Source organism: Pelodiscus sinensis, chromosome 18 (genome assembly GCF_049634645.1).
Source record: "Pelodiscus sinensis isolate JC-2024 chromosome 18, ASM4963464v1, whole genome shotgun sequence".
NCBI lineage: Eukaryota > Metazoa > Chordata > Testudines > Trionychidae > Pelodiscus > Pelodiscus sinensis.
This window is the reverse complement of record NC_134728.1, coordinates 14,241,717-14,261,570: the sequence shown is the minus strand read 5'-3', so window position 1 is coordinate 14,261,570 and position 19,854 is coordinate 14,241,717. Positions and strand designations below refer to the sequence as shown.

Here is a 19,854-nt window from a genome sequence, read left to right as displayed (position 1 = left end):
CACTTTTTTTTTTAAGTGACACACATTCTTTACTGTGGTGCCTCCCCACCCATCAAAAAAACCCCAAAACATTCTGTTGCAAGACTCCAGGCTGCTCTGTCAGTCACAAGTGGCTCTTGTGGGGGGCTCTCACAGCATCTGCTGCCTGCTTGTGCCAGTAACACACGCTTTTTGGGGATTTCCAAAGAAATAGTCAAATCCAAATGGCTTCAGCTGTGAATTTCAAAGCCTGGCGGTTAAAGCACTGGCCAAACTACTGCCTGTGAGGATCCTCTTGAACTGAATGCCTGGAAATACACATGTAGAATGTTTGTTTCTTTACCACTTTTACTGAGACTTGGGTATAAAAGAGCAAAGATTCAGAGTGGATTTGAGCACCATGCTGTTCTGTTGGACCCAGTTCATAGTTAACTTAGTGCAAAGTGAATGCGTAATCCTGCCCTTCCGATAGCATCTTGGGCTTATTTTGCATTAGGATAAATGACTGCTCAAAGCACGACGCCATATTTGGCCTGTTATGTTTCATGAGCCAATTTCTTTATTCAGTTATACTCTAAGCTACTCCACTGACTCACTGAAAGAGTCCATCTATCTACTCTATAATATAAATACCCCTCCTCCTTAAAATGTGAGTGGAAGGTGGTCTGGTCTCCTTTTTCATATCGACATAATGGCTTCAGTGGAATTGCTCTTGGTTTACACCAGCATAAAAGAGAGCTGTCCCTTTAGCAGTGGAGAATTGGGCCTTCTCACCTTAGTGTAGACACTTACTCCACTTAGCCCAGGTGTAAGATTCAACTGTTCTTCTGATAGTGTGTAATACATGTGGGCCAAGTGGGATGTCTGCTCTGGGTGCAAGCCATTGCGGTGTTTTCACTATTGTGTCCTGCAAACTTGTTGTGAGCCAGTACTGAAAGTGTGATGAATACCGGCCTAATACATTCATGCTAAAGATACCAATAAGGGTATTAATAGCAGACTTGGTAGTGATTTTGCAGCAAGGTTACTTCTTCACTCCTGAGTTATACTCAGACTAAGAACTTGCTTCTTAGCCATGATATGGTAATGATTCTTTTGATCCCATCATAGTTAGACTGGATTTAATCTCTTAAACTAGAGAGAAAAGTCTCGGAACAGCATAATTAACCTCTGAGCCACCCATTCCATACTCCTCAAATCTGACAACTGGATCTTGGCTGACCCTAGCAAGGCCCCAGGATATTCTCCTGAAACAGAAATATGCTGAACCTCCACTTGTTCTTCGGGAGTGTTTGCATACAAGTTGCACAGAGATGCAACCTCGCACTTAGGGACTCTGGAATAGATGAAGAAATGGTTCAAAAGGAGGTGGTCCTAAACAGGAGGTTTTGGAAGCAGGAAAAAAAGAAGCGTCTTAGATATTTGAAGTCAAGAAGGTTTGGAAGTAGAGCTCTCCTCTCCCAATTCCACTCTGAGGAGGGGTGGGGGGGTGAATCAGGAAAGGGCTACATGCCAGCGTCAGAGTGACAGCATATCCCTACAAGGAAGTAGTAAACACAGCAAACTAAGACTGCTGTGTAAATCTTCTTGCTGAACCTGGGGAGGAAGAATGTAAGACAGGAGGAGGAGGCCAGATGGATTTTTTTCCTAATATATTCTATATTTTTTAAAGGCAAATGAGTTCAAGCTTAGCTGGCGTCTTCTTGTAAGGCCACCTAGAGGGCGCATGATAAGGCAAATCATAGACATATAAGGAGAGAATTATTGTTAAAGCATTTGTAGAATACCCATCTCTCTCAGGTTCTCACTTGGGAAGGGTAGAAATAACTAGTTAGTGGCATGGAAGACATTAAAGTAAGAGAATGGACCTAGGCTTTCTCAGTGCTAACTTTTAGCAAGCTCTGTGTGGGAGAGTAGTGTATTCTGGAGTTCGGTGTAAGGGCTCTGATTCCAATCCATCCCACAACAGTAGAGCCTTATTGTTTCTATCTGATAACTGTTCTGATGGCCTGTGTGGAAAGAGATGGTTGGCCTCAGCTGAATTCCTGGTGGAGAGTTGCGGACAAAATCTCCACCAAAGATGGGATTCCTTCTTGGCAGTCACAGCCGAGAAACTAAAGTATGATGACTGAATTGTGATTTCCCCCCTGAAGATTGTTTTAGCCAGATCCAAGTTAGAGGAGAGACAGTCTCATTCCACTGAACAGGCTCTCATGATGTACAGGTTCCTTTCCTAGCTCCACCCCAGTCTTCCTTTGAAGCCTTGAATGAGGCACATCGGCCCAAACGCTTGCACTTTATTTTAACTCTGGAGTGGTCCCATGTGTGAGTGCTTGATGGCCCAAGGCCTGTATGTCTTCTGTTGTACTGATGAGAAAAGGGAATTGAACATTCCTGCCAACTTTTAAAAGCCTGGACTGTCACTGACTAGGTATACGTTCCGCCCCTAGCGCAGTGTGGCAGTTTCTCAGTGGAGGTGTCTAGGTTAGCTGTAATACAGCTGCTAAAGCATGAGGACCATTGACACCCAGGCTGCTGTACTGGGAAGGCAGGAAAGCCTTCAGTTTCATTCTGTGGCTATTTAGAACAAATACTTCAGTCTGGAGGTGCTCACAGTGGGTTTAGTGTGATAAAGGTGCCAAAAGGATTTATCCTTTAAATATGTCCCTTAGCTGCAAATGGTTAGCAGGAATCAAAGTAGAGACCCAGTTCCAGTGGCCAGATATTTTAGTGCCTGCAGTTGTTGGCAAACATCCCAGCTTCTAGTCCATTCTTTTTTTTCCCTCTAAGAAATAAGGAGCATTTGTGTGTTGATCTTTGCGAGAGCCAGGTACCCTATACATTTGTGTATTCAAGTGACAGGCAACCTGGCATTTCTGTGCCAGATCTCCAAAGCAGGCTCTGACGTGACCTTTGCACGTACTGCTGATTCCTTAAATGCGTTGGCTGCACTGTTGTCTGCCCCATAGTCTGTGGCTTGTCTTATTTATAGGGATGATGCTCAGTTTAAACAGGAGGCTCACTGTATCTGCCTTTTTTATTTCTGGTCTGTTTACAAAGTGCTGTGTAGCAAGGCTGTTCTTAGAAAAGGGGGAGGAGAGTGGAAAAATAGCACTCGGGCTACCCTTGCCCAAAAGCAACCAAGCAACGCCCAACTTCATACCTGCTCTGGGACCTAGAGCTGAGCAGGAAGTGGGAGCACTTCCTCAGTGCTTTTCCCCTCAGCCTGTCTCTCCTACTCTTCAATCTATGCAGCACGCAGGCCTTATGAATGGCCATGTAGCAGTCCTGCTGCCTGGCTGCTGGCAGTGGGACTGAAAGAGTTTAGTAGAGTTCTGCCCACCCGGGTAACCGTAGTCAGCCCTCTTCCCTAGCAGCATAAGAGGTAGTCACCTGTCTGCTTTGTATCTTTCCTGGATGACCCTCGGAATGGCATGGCCAGCTGTCTAAAACAAACCCAACCTACAGTAATCTCCATGCTGATGCTAACAAGGTGTGTGTGTGTGGGTTGAGTGTAACTATAAATGCTCCGAGGGAGAATCCAACAACTCGAGTCTTTAAAAATAAGCTTCGTACAGGCCAAATGAGCCTTCCAGCACATCCTGTGTTTTTTGGGTTTTTTTTAAAAAGCCTGTTTGAATGTATTGGAAGCTGCATCTTGACTCTGTCCAATTAAATGTATTTTATATTTTTAAGCCCTTCCTGAAATGTTCACATGTATAAAGTGTTTTTAGCTTGAACTGAATTGCAAAGAAGCTGTATTCATCCTAATACTAGTTTTCAATCTGGTTCTGCAAAGTAAAATAAGTCTATGTCCTCCTGATGACTCTATAACCATGTGTCTTATTTTGTCTTTTAATTTTGGCTAGTGGGGCAGGTGTGGCGTCGTGCCGCATAGTTAGGAACGTTGGGCTAACGCCCTGATCGCGATCGCCAGCCATCTCACGCTGCCTTTGGCCAAAGGCACAAAGCAAAGCCCTTCATGAGTCTCTTCAGCAGGCACCAGTGATTCTAATTTTAGGTTTGACCATGTTGTTCATTGTGCTCTCCAAGTGTTTGTGGCCTCTACCAGTGATTAATCATAATATCATGAAGCATCTCATATTGTGCTATTCACAGGATGACTTTGATGTGTGATGACAATTGCTGATCACTTGACACTTTATAATCACACTGTGTATTCTGGATGAAGTTCTTTGCTGGCTCTCAGAGCTTTTGGGAAGGCCCTAATGTCTGACTGACCAATTTTTTTTCCAAAGAACTATAGTGATGTACCCAGATGACAGAATTCTACAGCAGGAAAATAGGAATCTTTAAAATATCACTTAAAGGCTTTTTGGGAGAATTTAATTACCTTTTACAGAGCTTGTTCCATTTTTACCTTGATCTCAGACTGTTGCTACTTGCAGAAAAGATGGATATCCAATGCAAATTCTCTGGAGTCAGCCAAGTTTTTAAAAGGCCTATCAACAGCCTTTCTTAAAAACAGAAAATACATCTTGATACCACTTGTGACTAGTAAACCCAGCCAGCAGATAACTTCATCACGCTGCACTTGGTTTTGTTGTGTTTTCTTTGTAGTTGCTAGTAATTAAAGCTGACCTTACTTTGGTTTATAAGGGGTTTAATTTTTGTTTTGTTTTGATCAATAAGTGAGTTGCTATCTGTTCATCCAATTAAAAAGTCCAATCACATAATACTGTGATTGAAATGTCTGGCTGCAATTAAAAACTTGCCAGCAAATAGAAATGGATTTTGGAGTTGCTGTGTGATTTTTTTTTTTAACATAATAAAATAAGATGTTTTATCATGCATTAGTACACGTGCTGAGTTGGGACTTGTCTTTGGAGTGTCTATAAGGTCTGATCTTAGGATACTGTATGACAAACAGCACTGCATGACAGAAGTGTATACTCAGGAAGAAAATAGTCAAAGTTAGTGTCATAAATATGTTTAGAAACTTCAGGGGATAGCTGAGTTAGTCTGTACAGGATAAACTTAAAAAACAACAAATGATCTGGTAGCACTTTATAGAGTAACAAAACATGTAGGTGGTATCATGAGCTTTCATGGGCACAGCCCACTTTTTCAAACGAGGAAGTGGGCTGTGCCCATGAAAGCTCATGATACCATCTGCATGTTTTGTTAGTCTATAAAATGCTACCAGACCATTTGTTGTTATATAAGTATGTTTGTTGACCTGTGTATCTTGTCAACAACAATTTAAAAGAAATACTTTAAAAAGTGTGTAGTGTTTTGTATAGCTAAGTAGTCAGAGGGAAAAAAAAGATGTTTCAGGTTTTGGGAGAAAGTTTGTTTTAAGACTAGTCCTGCCAGACACTGAATACCTTCAGCTCCCACCAAAGTTATTGGGAGTTGTGGGCTCAGTGCTTTGCAGGATTGTGTCCTTTTTCTCCTAGGTAAGTGCACAAGCATCCAGCCAAATAGACAGGGAAGCTGTACACATGCATGCACAGAACATGCAATTCTGCTGCAGTATTAAAGATTGTTCTCATGCACGTCTGTTGATTGTGAATGATTCCTGTCTGTTTTTCTGTCCATACATGCTTTCCACATGCATTGCAGGCATTTACTCTTGTACATTTGTCCTGAAATACGTCTGAAATGCAGCAAAGAGAATTGATGTGTCTGGTGACAAATATATTTATGTCACCTGTTGCCAGCACAGGCCATTTCAAAGGCTTTTATCCTACTCTGCTGCTTTATGCATTCTGTGTATTTACATGTTGGAGTGTGGAAAGGTAGGGGAGTGTCAGCAGCTTGGCCCTGAGTTTTCCATGGGAGTTACTAGGTGCTTGGTAGAACCAGCCTCTCGGTGAGCATTTCTAAATTTACATGTACAAAAATGGTTGTGCCTGGAATTGAGTGTAAACATTAGGCTTGGTTTGGTTTTTGTCTGTTTGCAGTTTTACCCATTAAGTACTTTTAATAATTCTATGCATACGAGGGATGTGAACAGGAAACTGGTTGCTCAGAAATCATCACTCTTACCCAGTGATACTTACCAGGTAACAGTTAACCGGTACCAAGGAGCAGTCTTCCAGGCAGGGCCAGGAGCCCCAGGTGGGGCTGGAAGCTGCTCTAACTGGGTCCTCCAGCTGAGATCCCGTTTAGTTGGTTAACCTAACATTTAACTGGCTAATCTAATGTTTAACTAGTTCATTGATGAAATGGGATTCTACATCCCTAATGGACAATGAGTCTTTTAAATCATACCAACCCCTTTCCCTAGAGTCGCTGGGCATGCGTTAGAAGGACCATTACTGAAATGGGTGGGGAAGATGATTGGTTGCTGATCACCCTCTTGTCCAAGAGAAGCACTCCTTTGAAAGCAAACTTTTTATTTTAAAGAGGATTCCTTGATAGAAGGCTGTTAGACTTGGAGAAGAGAGGGGGATGATCTGACCCTAACTTTGTCGTATAGGCTAGTACAGGGGAGAGCAACTATTTGGATTGGGAAAGACTAAATCTGATGTGTTTTTTTATTTTATTACTCTATTTGAAACCAGCCACCAGAACCCCGCCTATGGGTTAGATTAAGATATCCCAGACTGAACCCACCTTTACGGTTCCAGGTTAGGTTCAGCTCTAGGATAGGCCTTGTTTCTGGTTCTGAGCTGGGACCTGGCGAGAGCTTGTGAGCATTTGATTCCATTGGTTGTGAATTTGCACCTTAGCCCTGATTTAGCCTCAGACTTCATCATAATCCTCATGCAGGTCAGATTTAAAACCAATGAAAAGACACAGGGAATTCCAGGTTCTTATTTTATTCTGTTCAGTTAGATAAGTGCCAGCATCTGGAGACCGCTCGTGAATAGAAACATTCATGGACCTAAAGCCCATGAGGTTAGTGCTCCGCACAGTAGATCTAGGAATGGGCTGACCACTGGATTTGTAGCTGCTCCTAGCCCTCCAGAGTTTTGAGGTCTTGAGTCTGCCTCTCCCTTCCCCCCATTCAGGGGATAGTGATGTTTTGATTTGTTTTGCTGATGAAACCTATAACTCCAAAGGTAGCTGTGGTGGGAAAACAGCAGTGATTGTACAAGCAGTTCAGGGACCTAGGGGAAACTGAAGCATTGGCCCTGCTTAGATGAGCCCTTTACCTTGTAGGAGTTTTATCCGCTGGGACTCAGATGTGGAAAGGGCTATGCCATGTTTTGACGACCACAACAGTTGTTCAGTGTATGCCAGATAGCAGGAGCGTTTACAGCAACCCTACATTGTTCTGTGTAAACTCCAGTACAGTGTAGTTACAGAACTGTCTAGTAGATACTGAACAGTGCCCAGTATGGGCAAGGTCAGAGGAAATAACACAAACCAATTACTTTTTGTTCGCAAAGCCTAGTGAAACACCTTCTTGCAAGGGACTCTGTCTGTCCTATCCTCGCAGAGGGAAGGATTGGATTGTTTATGGCCCTTTTTCACCTGAGACTGTGGTGATCCAGTGACTTATTGGCCAGGAGTAAAATTTCTGAAAGGCCCATTTTTATAAGTGGTTGATGCACTTCAGCTCCTAGGTTTAACTGAATCAATGGGAAACCTTGGAACATGGGACTTAGACTGAAGTCACTTATGTTACTTTCTGAAAACTTTTACCACGGTCAGTTCGGCAGGATTTAAAGGACTACTTTTTTAAATATATGTCAGTGCAACAGAAGAGGGCATTTCTATGTAACAAGTTTACTGTGATGCCAACTTGGTGTAGCAAACGCTCATTTTCTTGGTTTTTATTTTTCAAGAATGATCTTTACTGCTGACAGTTTTGGGCACACAAAGAAATGCACTCTACTACAATTTTTGCAGGTAGCCTCTGAAACTGTAGCCAAAGCCTGTTAAAATGTAAAATCAGGAATTTCCTAGACTAATATCCCTTGTAGCTGCAGACCAGACATGAGAACATCTCCTTGCATGCCTCCTGTCGGCCAGTTCAGTTTGCACGTTCAGATTTCTGTTTTCTGTTTTGCAGTCTTCTCCTCAGTTTGAGGCCAAGCAGTTTTGTGACTTTTGGGGGAGAGAGGGGGGAAGGAATCTGACCCCCCCTTTTTTTTTCTTCTTTGTAGTCAGCAACTTTTAGCTCATTAATAGGAGCTCCTGTAGGAATAATCCCAAAGACTCTTATAAGAACATCACTTAGTTCACCTCAGAAATAGCCAATTACAGGATGTGACATATCAGCTGTTCAACAGTGAAAAGCAGTGATGGGCAACCAAGGCTAGTGAGAGGACTGCATGATTGGCCCTCTGTCATCTCAGTGGGCCACGGGATTGTTGTAACCACGACTGTCTCACAACATAAGGTTGTTTTCTAACTGTGCTGGCCAGTTGTCTGTGCCAGTTGTCTGTGAGAGCCATGCGCTCCCTCTGCACACAGCTTTGGGTGCATTCAGCACACACACAATTTCATGTGCTCTTGCTTTACGTGCCTGTCACTTCAGTAATACCAGTAGGAAAAAAACGACATGGCAGGAAACCAGCGGAATCTGGCAACCCGGCGTGTGGGCAACAGTAAATTAAATGTCTCACAGGCCACCCATAGAACCCCAATCGGCTGCATATCCCGGGCTGCCGGTTGCCCACCACTGGTGTACAGCAACATCACAATTCAGGACAGGAAGTGAAGATTACAGCGTCCAGTTGGAAGTGCAGAGTGATTATCTAGGGGCTGAGCTCGACAAGTAGGTAGGTAGATGGTGACAGAAGGTTCGCTCTGAAGTTTGGATTCCCATTCACAGTAAAAGCGACAAGGAGTTCTGTGGCACCTTATAGACTTAGGGTACGTCTAGACTACATGCCTCTGGCGACTGAGGCATGTAGATTAGGCTACCAGACATAGGAAAATGAAGCTGCGATTTACATAATCGCCGCTTCATTTCAATTTACACGGCTGCCGCGCTGAGCTGACAAACAGCTCATCCCAGGAGGTATACCTGGGTGGTCGACAAATGCCTTTGATGTCGACACCTGCGCGTCCAGACTATCGCGCTGAGCCGACAAACAGCTGATCAGCTGTTTGTCGGCTCAGAGCGGCAGCCATGTAAATTTAAATGAAGCGGCGATTATTTAAATCACCGCTTCATTTTCCTATGTCTGGTAGCCTAATCTACATGCCTCTGGCGACAGAGGCATGTAGTCTAGACGTACCCTAACTGAAGTGTAGGAGCATAAGCTTTCATGGGCAAAGACCCACTTCGTCAGATGCATGTGACATGTGACAGTCAAGTGTGCGTGGGACAAATGGGGCTGGTCAGATTATTAAAAGGAGAAAAGAGAGAAGAACGACAGCTTAGCTGTACAGGGAGGGAGTTGCAGGTGACAAGGGAAGTGTGAGGTGGAGGGTGGTGCTGTTAAAATGCAGTGGGGAAAGTACAAAGGGATTAGGAAGTCAGCTGACTGAGGCTGGGCCCTGATTTTAACTTGAGCTGGCAACCAGTCAACATGTCATCCGGAGGGAGTCAGATGTTCTGGCTGGCTGGAGAGAGAGGTTTGTGAGTCACCAGCATGGAGAGAGTAGAGGCCATGAGAGCAGATGAAATCACCCAGGGCAGGGAGAGGAGGCTGTGACCAAGAATAGGACCCTGAGGACACCGGGAGGAGGAACTGCTGAAGGAGGCAGCAAGACCGTGAAGGGGAAGATCAGGGAAGCAAGACAGTACGAGTGAATGGGGCAGATGGAAGACAGAAGAGAGTCCCCAAGACTAGACGGAGAATCTGACAAGAACCATATCAGTGAAGCGGGGGTGGGAGGGAGTGTTTCTCCTTAGAGACATCCCATCAGGTTTCTTCCCCTGAAACTGCAATTCAGTGGTGGTCACTGTGGTGGAAGGGCAAGAATACAGGAGCAGTGATAAGCATTAGGAGCTTCACCTTATGCTACTTTAAGTCTTCAGGCTTTGCCCTTCTTTCAGTTTGCCCACCTTTTTTATTAGGCTGGCTCCCTTCACCCTGGCTGGTGTTGGCAGGCAGCACTGTCTCTGTTATCACTGTGCTTATGGAGGGGAAACCTGACTGACTGTGTGTTTGCTTCCACAGGCTCACCCCTCACTATATTTACCCTCAAGCGATTGTTCAGCCGAGTGTGGTCATCCCAACCCCCGTGCAGTCCATCACGTCTCCCTACATAGACTACACCTCCGCGAGCCAAGCCTACACCCAGTATACCACAGCTGCCTACGACCAGTACCCCTACGCCGCTTCTCCTGCTGCTGGCTTTGTGGGATACGGCTACACAAACACCCTTCAGCAGCCCATCACAGCTAGCAATCCGGCAGCACACACCACGGCTTTTGTTCAGTATCAGCCCCAACAGCTGCAGCCCGACCGTATGCAGTAAGGGCCCTGCCCATGCGTTCGCCATGTAGGACAATCTTTTACAGTGGAAGGATACAAACACAAAAACCAAGCAAAAGCAAAACCACCCAACCTTATTAGGTGCATACGAATACCTAAGCTATTTATAGTGTTAAGGATGAGCCTAAACCTTTACTGTCTGACTACGCTCATGGAAAAGGACTTCCGGTAAGTTTCTTTCAATCAGAGCAAATATTGTCTTGAAGATGGACTTAAAGTGACTGAAATGTTAAAAGGAAAACTACAATTTCTTGCACACTTAGTGGTCTGCTTCCATTGCCTGTCATCTTCTCCCTCCCCCTCCACCCCTTCCCACCCTGCCATCGGTTGTTTCCTCCACTCTCCCCACTCAAATCTGCAATCCTCTCATTTACTGTCGAGATATACAAGGTACTCGGAGAACATGGATAAAAAGCAATCTTATTTTTTGGTTGTACAAAAACTTTGTAATACTCAGAGATGCCTTACAGAAAAAAGAAAGAGAAACTATTTTTTAAATATTTATTGCGATTTTATTCGCATGAGCTGTGAATTGCAGACAGAAGAATAGTAGTGAGTATCTGCCTTGTTTAATTCTCATTTTACTAAATTATTGTATGTAGGTAAAAGTTCCTAAGTAATTGCTGAATCACTTCAACATGCAAAAGGGAATACTGGCTTTAAGGAAAGCAGAATATTCCTTTAGTCAACGCACTGTAATATTTTCTTATAATTGTAATTGTTACTCTTAAGATTATCTCAGACTTAGGTATATTTTTAAAATGCAAAAAAATCAAAAACAAAAATCCCCCACCTAGAATAATGAGCATATTGGCTACTTTGATAGATCTTTTGTTATAATGCTGCAACTTATGGAGAAATTGACAGTATTTAAGTAAAAGTTAGACAGTTTTCAGGCTGTTGGCTGGCAAAGCTTAGGAGAATGTCAGAAATGGATTAAAATATTTTACATAATTGAACAAATGGGTAAATGTAACATTTTTATGCCTACGGTGCAACAGCCAAATAAAGAGAGAAAATGACAAAATAAGATAAGTGCATTTTTACAGAAAGGAGCAATAAATTATTGATTAAAAAAACCCACTCAATACTATGTTGTATGCTCCAGCCAAATATGGTATTAAAGGCAAAATTAAACTGACCTGAATTGGATACATCAGACTTATCCCTGCAGCTGTTGTGGACTTCATCCTGAGAGATTCTGAGCCATCTTCAAGTCTCCTGGGCCGTTCTACAATTTCTAGCAACTTCCAATGGAATCCCATAGAGTCATAGAACACTAGAACTGGAAGAGACCTCAAGAGGTCATCGAGTCCAGTCCCCTGCCCTCACGGCAGGGCCAAGCACCATGTAGATCATCCCTGATGTCTATCCAACCTGTTCTTAAATATCTACTTTAAGGCACCTGGCTCTTCCTTGCCCTGCACACTAGGGTCTATGTCTACACTGCACCGTTTTCCGGAATAATGGCTGTTATTCTGGAAAAACAATACTAGCGTCCACACAGCAACTGCATTATTTCAAAAGAAAATCAAACTAAGGGAGGGCTTTTTCCGACGTTGGTAAGCCTTATTCCACGAGGAATAACACCTCTTCTGAAAGTTTTTTCGGAAGAGGGTATGTGTGGACACACCACTGCTGCTATGTCGAAATAGCTCCTTGCCAGGGCCATGCTAAAGTTATTCCTCCCCATTGACTCCTGGGACTCTAAGTCGAGATAACGAGCCCACATTAGGGAGCCTGTCTCGGACTCATTTTGTGGCTTCCCTCTAGTAGGGACACTTGATTTCGAAAAGAGCTTTTCCGAAGATGTCTTCTGGAAAAGCTTATTCTGAAAGAAGCTTGCAATATAGACATGCCCTAGATGGGTCACTGAGTCCAGTGTGAAGTGGGTCTTTAGTGCTCCCATTCTAAGCTGGTAGCACTTTGCCCCCACCAGGTGCTGAGGTAATGATGACGCAAGGTGCTAAGCAGTAGAGAGTCACACGGCATCCAGGATCAGGCTCAGAGTTGTCCTGGGGGATGGGGTGAGGTGGGTCATGGTATCACAAAAAAACCCCACACACTTCTCATGGAAGTTGTTTAAAGGTGACAATTTGTGCAACTGATTCCATCCAAAAGTTTGATCTGCCAAAATTCTGTCTCAGGGAAGTGCTGCGTTTCTGAGGGCCTCTTCAGGCTGGGCATAAGCTGGTTCTACGGCCCTGTGCCTCCCTCATGGTTCCATTTTATCTTCCTTTGAGTTTCCTTTAGTAATTTGGTTTTCAATTTTTGACACTTAAAGCTGTCTTTAAAGGTAAATAAAATGAATCTATTTAAACATATTTAATTTTTGGTCTATTTCACCTCCTAGATAAACAACTTTTTTCTTAACTTGATTTTTTTTCTGTTGTTGGTCATTGAAAGTGAGACTAAACTACCCATGTATGTTTTAGTGTCACCATCTGCTGCTGCTGCTAAGATATTAATGGACAAACTCATTAGTGTGTGGGAGGCGAGGGTCAGGTTAGGGGATTAAAGAAGTAGTTGTATTCTACCCACAATCTTAGTGCCCACCCATTATCCTAGAGTATCTGGCTAACTTTTCCTGTACATTTTCAGCAGTAAAATAGGAATAATATTGACACATACAACACCATCATTATGCTTCAGAGTAAACACACTCTTTATTCAAACAGACATTGTTTTACTCCTCTCTCACAGCTGCTGTTTCAAGCTACAGATACATTTCATACAATATAGCTGTGGAGCGCTGGAGGTGGGGAAACGTAAGGCTAGAAGGTGTTTTTTAACTAATTAGGTTCTTTGGCTGTCCCAGGACTTTAGGTGGAAGTGACAGCAAAGTACACCATTGACTACATGCTCAACATGATTCCACTCTTATGAGGATGCTAGTCCCCAGACCATCATCTTAAAAATACTATAAGGGCAGTGGATTATTTGGCAATATTTTTCTCCCTCAAGCTTTTGTGTTTAACATTTTTAGTGGCTCTAAAACACTAGTCTGAGGGGATGTGCAAATGACTCTACCTGCTGCTCTTGTCAGCATTCCTTATTCCTTACTCAAGTAAAGCTTCTTTAACTCATTATTAGGCATGCTAAAAATCTTCTGTCTTCCTATTGGCTTAAGTGGGAGCTAGAAGGAAGATTAAGGTTCCTAAAGATTAACTGCTCGGTGAAAAAGTTGTACTTTGTTGATCTAATAAAAAAGAGAAATTTTCCTGTTAGATATAACTTCCTATCAGGTTCACAAAACTGGAAGAAATGGCTACAAGAGAAAACTGACCCAGATGTCTCTTCCAACAGATATTCAGCCCATTATTATAGAAACAGATTTCTGAATCCAGATGAGTTTTGCCCCAGGCTTATTTCTAGAAAAAGCCACATCAGAACAATGGTGTTAAGCTGCCAGCTTCCTGTTTGTACAAACCCAGCAGTGGCTCAGTGGAATAACAATGACCCAGCCACACTGTAGAGCTTTCCAGGTGGAAATGGAGCAGTGACCCATATAATGGAAAGTGACACGTTAGCCTTTTAGTAAGAGAACAAAACATGTCTCTTGGCCAGTCACAGGCTAGAACGCTGAAAGCCCCCTGGAGGAGCCAGTTAAAAATGCAATCAGCTAATGCTGATGGAGGAATAAGAGATTTCAGCCTCTTGACTGTTACCGGGATCTGCACAAGGACCATTCCGCACATTTGACAAGGCCCGGGCCTAGAACATTACCAGTGTCTAATGTAACGTTCGCTTGGAAGTCTCACACACTAAGAATGCCCTTTTCTCCCCCCTGTCCTTTTGGGATGATGGGGCTGCAATGCAGAGCAAACCTAGGACCAATGCAGCTGAAGTGAATAAGGGCATGATGAAACTGGGCAGTGGCTTCCTCTGTTTGAGGCAAATTATTCTTTGGGCAGCCTGGTCAACAAAATCTACCCTGCTGTGTATGTAGATTAACAAAAATATCTTGTAGAGCCAACAGGCGCTAAGAGCAATGTGTGCCAAACCAAGACACCTTAAAAGTGGCAGGCCAGATGTGTGTGTTTCCCAGCCCCCCCATGCTTTGCCATTCTGAAAACCTCTGGGAGGAATCTGATGTGTGTATTAATAAGCCAGCATGCAAATGGAGGCATACTACTAAGTATTAAAGGAGTTTTAAAATGGAAGATGGGGGTAAAGAGGCCGACAGTGTCTGTGGGGCCCCAGCAAAGCATGGGTGGGCTGTCTCTGTGCCTCTACAAGGGGCAGGGCCATGAGTGGAAGGGGCAGTAGCAGGGGCAGCAAGCCCTCAGCCTCACCCATGATGTCTCCCACCCCCACTCTCAAAGCAGTGTGGAATTCCAGCAGCGACTTAAAGAAGCCCAGGACTATAGCCACCACCGCTTAGCAGAGGAGGTAGCTTGAGAGCGCTGGGCCTCTTTGAATCACTGGGCCCCAGGGAAACTGCCCCTCACTTTGCCCTCCCCTTTTGGCAGGCTTGATGGGGGGCCCACAAGAGTGCAGGGATGGAGGCTATGAGAAGACGACAATGCTAGGAGGAAGCTGCTCTGGAGCTATTTTTCAGTGGAGCTAAGGGGTTACACCACTTATTCAAGGCTGGTTGGGGAAGCTTATGCTCAGAGTTGACAAGTGCAGTTGAATACTGAGAATTAAAGGAAGCTGGAGGGGTGTACTAAGACACCCCTCCCCCGTTCTACTTGCCTTCTAACTCTTGCACCCTTTTTTGGTGATCTTTGCTCCCTCCCTACATTGACTCCTGCCAAATCTCCTCGCCCATCATAGTCCATGTCAGAATGTCACATGCCTGACAACTTACATGAAAGATCCGTGCTCTGTGTGACCAGGAGGAACTAGCAATTTCAGAGGTGTGAGCTCAGCTGGGTGGGTATAAATGGCTGCAGCACTTTCCCCTTACTAGGGAGAGGGGCATTCTGATGGAATATTTCAGTCATTAAAAACTCTTTGAACCTAAGAGTCCACTAAACAATCGAGGGATTAAAATGAGACCATGCTCCTGGATTGTGCGACACAGTGCATGGTGCAAAACAGGGGGACTAATAGAATAATGTTTGCAGGATGTCAGGGGGCTTGAAGCCAGGCCAGTTCAAAGCTTTGGACTGAACAGCACTGAGATCTCGCTGCTTGTCTTGTGAGAGTTTAGTCCCAGCTGCTAGATATTCTGGGAGCTCAGAGTTCGTGCAGTTTCTCCCAGCTGTAGGCTGGCATCCTCCTCAAGGCTCAAATCCCACTGGACTGTCTCCTTTACTAAAGAAAGATGCACCCTTCCCCTGCCCTGTTCGCTTTAACTTATGAGGTCAGCCACGTGACTGGCTGCTACTGAGTCTCATTTTAAAACATTTGCTCATCTTGATAAACTGCATGGTGCAGACAGGGACCTGAAGTCTCTGCAGTCACCGGGCAGCGTATTTTATCAGGTTCACACACTTGTGGAGCCTTAATGTTTCCTGCTGGAGGCCCGAGGTTTGCAGCTCAGCCTAGAAACATTGAGCACAACTGCTGCAACTAAATTAATGACTTTCCCCACTCCCCAGCATGTCAGCAATCCCTGCCACCCTGCATTCCATGGTTTCACTGTCTCACCTCTCCTGAACTTGGGAGACTCAGGCTACGTCTAGACTGCAGGCTTCTTTTGGAAGAAGCTTTTCCAGAAGAGATCTTCTGAAAAAACTTCTTCCGAAGGAAAGCGTCCACACTGCCAAAGCGCAGCGAAAAAAGTGATCTGCTTTTGAAAGATAGTGTCCACACTGAATGACCTTGTGCTTTTTCTTTCCTCTTCTTTCGAAAGAACTCCCTTTTTCCCGTCCCCACACGCTTTTTTCCAAAAGCGCTCTTTCGGACAATGGCTTCTTCCTCATAGAAAGAGGTTTACCAATGTCTGTTCTGTTGGGGTTTTTTTTTGAAAGCACATGATTACAGGGTGTACGTACGGGACTTTTTTTGGCAAAAAATGTCTACACTTCTTGGTGAAAGTGTGGCCAAGGCTGAAGCACTGGGCGAGAGTTCTCCCAGGGTAAACCCTTTCCACAAGGGAGTAGCTAACAGCGCTGGGAGCCCATTTACACTGGTGCTTTACAACGCTGTTGTGTGCTGTGGTTAGGGGAGGGAGGGTGTCTTTTCACACCCCTGAGCCAAAAAGTGGCAGTGTAGACTTGGACTAAGAAACCCAGGCTCAGGTTTGGGAGCCCTCACATGCTGTGGAGAAGAATCTCATCAGCAAGGTGGTTCAGGTAAATGTGAAATCAGCCAGCTCCCATCTCAGCTAATTTGTTCCATTTGCCTGCAGTACTTCAGTCGCTAGGGGCTTGGCCTGCCAAATACTGCGTAGGCCCTGGAGGTGCCACCCTAAGAGAAACAGATGCAATTTCTATTATAAGACCAGAGCCTAGACAAAGTGGGGACTGAAGAGCTGTGGAATGCCAGCTTGGAGGGGGAGGGTTAAAAGTGGTATAATACCATTGGTAAAGCGAGCAACTGAGAGTCAAGTCTCTCTTAAGTTCACGTAACCTTTCTGGGACTAGGTTAACTTCTCTCCACTTTTGCACATCCTGCTGGATGCATGCCTCACCAATTGAGTGCCTGCACAGGCAAGGGGTAGGTTTAGTGGGCAGCTGTTCCCACGTTGGAATATCTGGCCCTATCTAATGATGCTGATGCCCGCAGCATAACCAGCGCCCACGGAGAAATGTCACACAATAGCATTTTAACCTGACATAGTTTAGGACAGGAAGTGAATCAGAGTCCTGTGGCCAGATAGAATGAAGTTAGTTATCTCCACTTGAACGGGGAAGGGATGCTAGCCTTAAGGACCATGGGAGTCTTGATGAGTGCAAAGAGTCAGGACCTTAAATCAATTTCATGGAAAAACACAGGATGGTGCCCACGCTCATCTGGCTGGAGCCAGGGCTCCAGAATTGAGTCCGTGGGAACTCTATCTCCATCTCATTTTCCATAGTGCAGTGAATCTTCCTTGGACATCTCCTAGGCAAGCACAGAGAACAGCCAGCCTTGCTTAGCCTGTGAGACCAGGATCCAAAGGGGAAAAAGGAAAAGGTTGAGCATTTATTTTCACATTAACTGAGGTAACTGGACGTTTGTTGCATTTTGCCCTTTAGGCTTGAGTGTGTGGTAATATCCTCCCCCCCCCCCCCATGACACACAAAGAATGCTAACACCATCTGTTTCATTTTCTGGCTGGGACTAGCTTTCCCTTCCTTTGTGCCTCCCTGAATCCTGCCAACGCAGAGATTCCCTTGTTTAAAAAAGAAAAAGGCCGGGATTAAAAACCGTCCCTAAAATAGGTTGAATAACAAAGTCAACTGACTGTGTTGCATGGTGCCCAATGAATGGCTGCCACATATCAGGATACAGTCGGGGGGAGGGGGACAGTCATGTGTTCGACTAGATGGTTCCTGGAAAAGTTTCTGTTCAGCCTGATAGAATGCCTGGCTGCTGTTATCTCTACACTTGCACTTAAATGGATGTGCTGCGTCTGCTCGTCAGCTATGGTACTGGTGGAAAATTTCCTAAACTTAAAAAAAAAAAAAATCCTGCTGTGATACAATAGAAATGGGTGCTTCTTGTGACCTGAATAATAAACAACTCTAAATGGTAATCCAGGCTGTGCACTCTTTCAAATCCTCAAAGCACACACATTGATATGAGCATTACTGGCAGGGAGGGGTGGGGGGAAGAAAATAGGGGGGCACCTGGTTTGTTATTGAAAACAGAGCAGACAGGCTGAGCCCTCCTATCTGGGAGACTCTGCAGCCAGGGATTACACCTCTCTTCTCACTCCAGTTTTCCCTACCTTCATATTATTTATTAATGACATGGAATTTTTCCAGACTTTCTTAGATGGATTACAATACTCACCCACAAAGATGGGCCCAAATGATGTAACTGACCTTGCAGAGAGGAAGCGTGGAGGAGAGGGAGGGGGGTTTGGAAATCTGAATTTCACAAACGACCCTTCTTACTACAGGGAGCTGAATCCACACAGCAGACCCCAAACTTGGGGTGTTTGACAAGATCTGAATTTTGCAGCATAAGTCTGTTAGTAGCACCACCACAAAAGCCACGTCTACACTTGCTGTGCTGGAGATCGATCTGGCGTTTGATTTAGTGGGTCTAATAAAGACCTGCTAAATGGAACGCTGAGGGCACCCCCCCCATTGGCACTGGTACTCATAGAAGTTGCGAGGAGTAAGGGAAGCCAATGTGAGAGTTTGCTTCCATCAACCTCACACTGTGAAGGTGGCACCAAGCTCAGCTTAAGGTAAGTCAACTCAAGCTATGTCATTTATATAGCTGGGGTTGTGTACCTTAAGCCGACCTTCCGGGTCTGCTGTAGACCTGGTCTAATAATAAGATCAGACTAGATCTCTGCAGGCAAATGAGCCAGAGCCTGGGTAACTCTGGCAAAGGAAAGAGTCTGTCTCAGATAAGAATAAAAGGGGAAAGAGAGAAGTTTGAGGCCCATGCATGTTAAGAAACATGCATCTAACTGGGTGTCTAATTTCCACCCAGCCTGTACTCACAGTTACGATGCCTGTGCACACACTTGTAAATGAAGGAGACTGACAAGTTGGATGGGTAAAATCCTGGCATCGTGTCTTCACTAAAGCTCCCACCATTGCTCTCCCAGGGAATCATACCTGAGATAATGTGCAGGTAAGGACTTTTCCGAAGAAAGGTCCAGGCACGTGCAGACCCATGCTATAAGCCAGCTGTGAGCAACCAAGCTACCTATTTAGCTATAAATGGTTGGCGGCGTCATGATTTCTCATGGCAGCAGAGAGACGGAAAACCTCCACATCCTTGTATCTGTGGGGCGCCCTTACACGGACGTCACAATGGAGTCCCGGATGTGGTGCATCTGAAGTATATGCAGCCCTCTCTGTGTTGCTGCACAGGAAAGGCTTTTGACAGCCTGTGATGATTCAAATAAAGGAGATGGTAAATATGAAACTAGAATGTGCAATGGGGCAATAAAGCCAGACCAATCCCTTATTAACCTAAAACGCCCACTGTCGTTGATAGAAATTTGGACTGAGCCAGGCTCTCAGGATGTGGCCCAGTCAGTTTTCTCTCCACTGGCCCCCAGAAAAGTAACTTGCCTTTAAATTGCCGCAACCAATTCACAGGGTGGATAAAAAGCCAAAGCAGAGGGGTGGGTTCAAAGAGATTGGTATTATAATTTCAGCCAAAGATTTAATGAATGCAGGGACTTCCTGGGAGCATGTCTCTCATTCTGCACGCCCTCTCAGGGTACGTCTACACTACAGCGCTAATTCGAATTAACTTAGTTCGAATTAGTTAATTCGAACTAAGCTAATTCGAACTAACGCGTCTAGAACTAAAAACTAGTTCGAATTAGCATTTTGCTAATTCGAACTATCATGTCCACATTAAGTGGACCCTGAACCGGGGTTAAGGATGGCCGGAAGCAGTGCCGGCAGGGCATCAGAGAAGGACTTAGAGCGTGGAGATG

General features: G+C 44.7%; 1 protein-coding gene across 3 annotated transcripts in view; it reads left to right on the top strand.

The window, feature by feature from the left end:
• The window catches only part of RBM38 (RNA binding motif protein 38), a 165,091-nt gene that overhangs the window by 10,248 nt on the left and 134,989 nt on the right, over positions 1-19,854 (top strand). The window contains exon 4 of one of the 3 annotated variants that reach the window (XM_006125343.4): positions 10,029-12,670. The exons of 1 other annotated variant lie outside the window; for it this stretch is intronic. In XM_006125343.4, the coding sequence (XP_006125405.2) occupies positions 10,029-10,329 (301 nt within the window). In that variant the 3' untranslated portion in view covers positions 10,330-12,670. Of the gene's footprint in view, positions 1-3,848; positions 5,031-10,028; positions 12,671-19,854 lie in introns of those variants that run through there. One more of the 3 variants, XM_025185772.2, reaches the window with a different exon arrangement.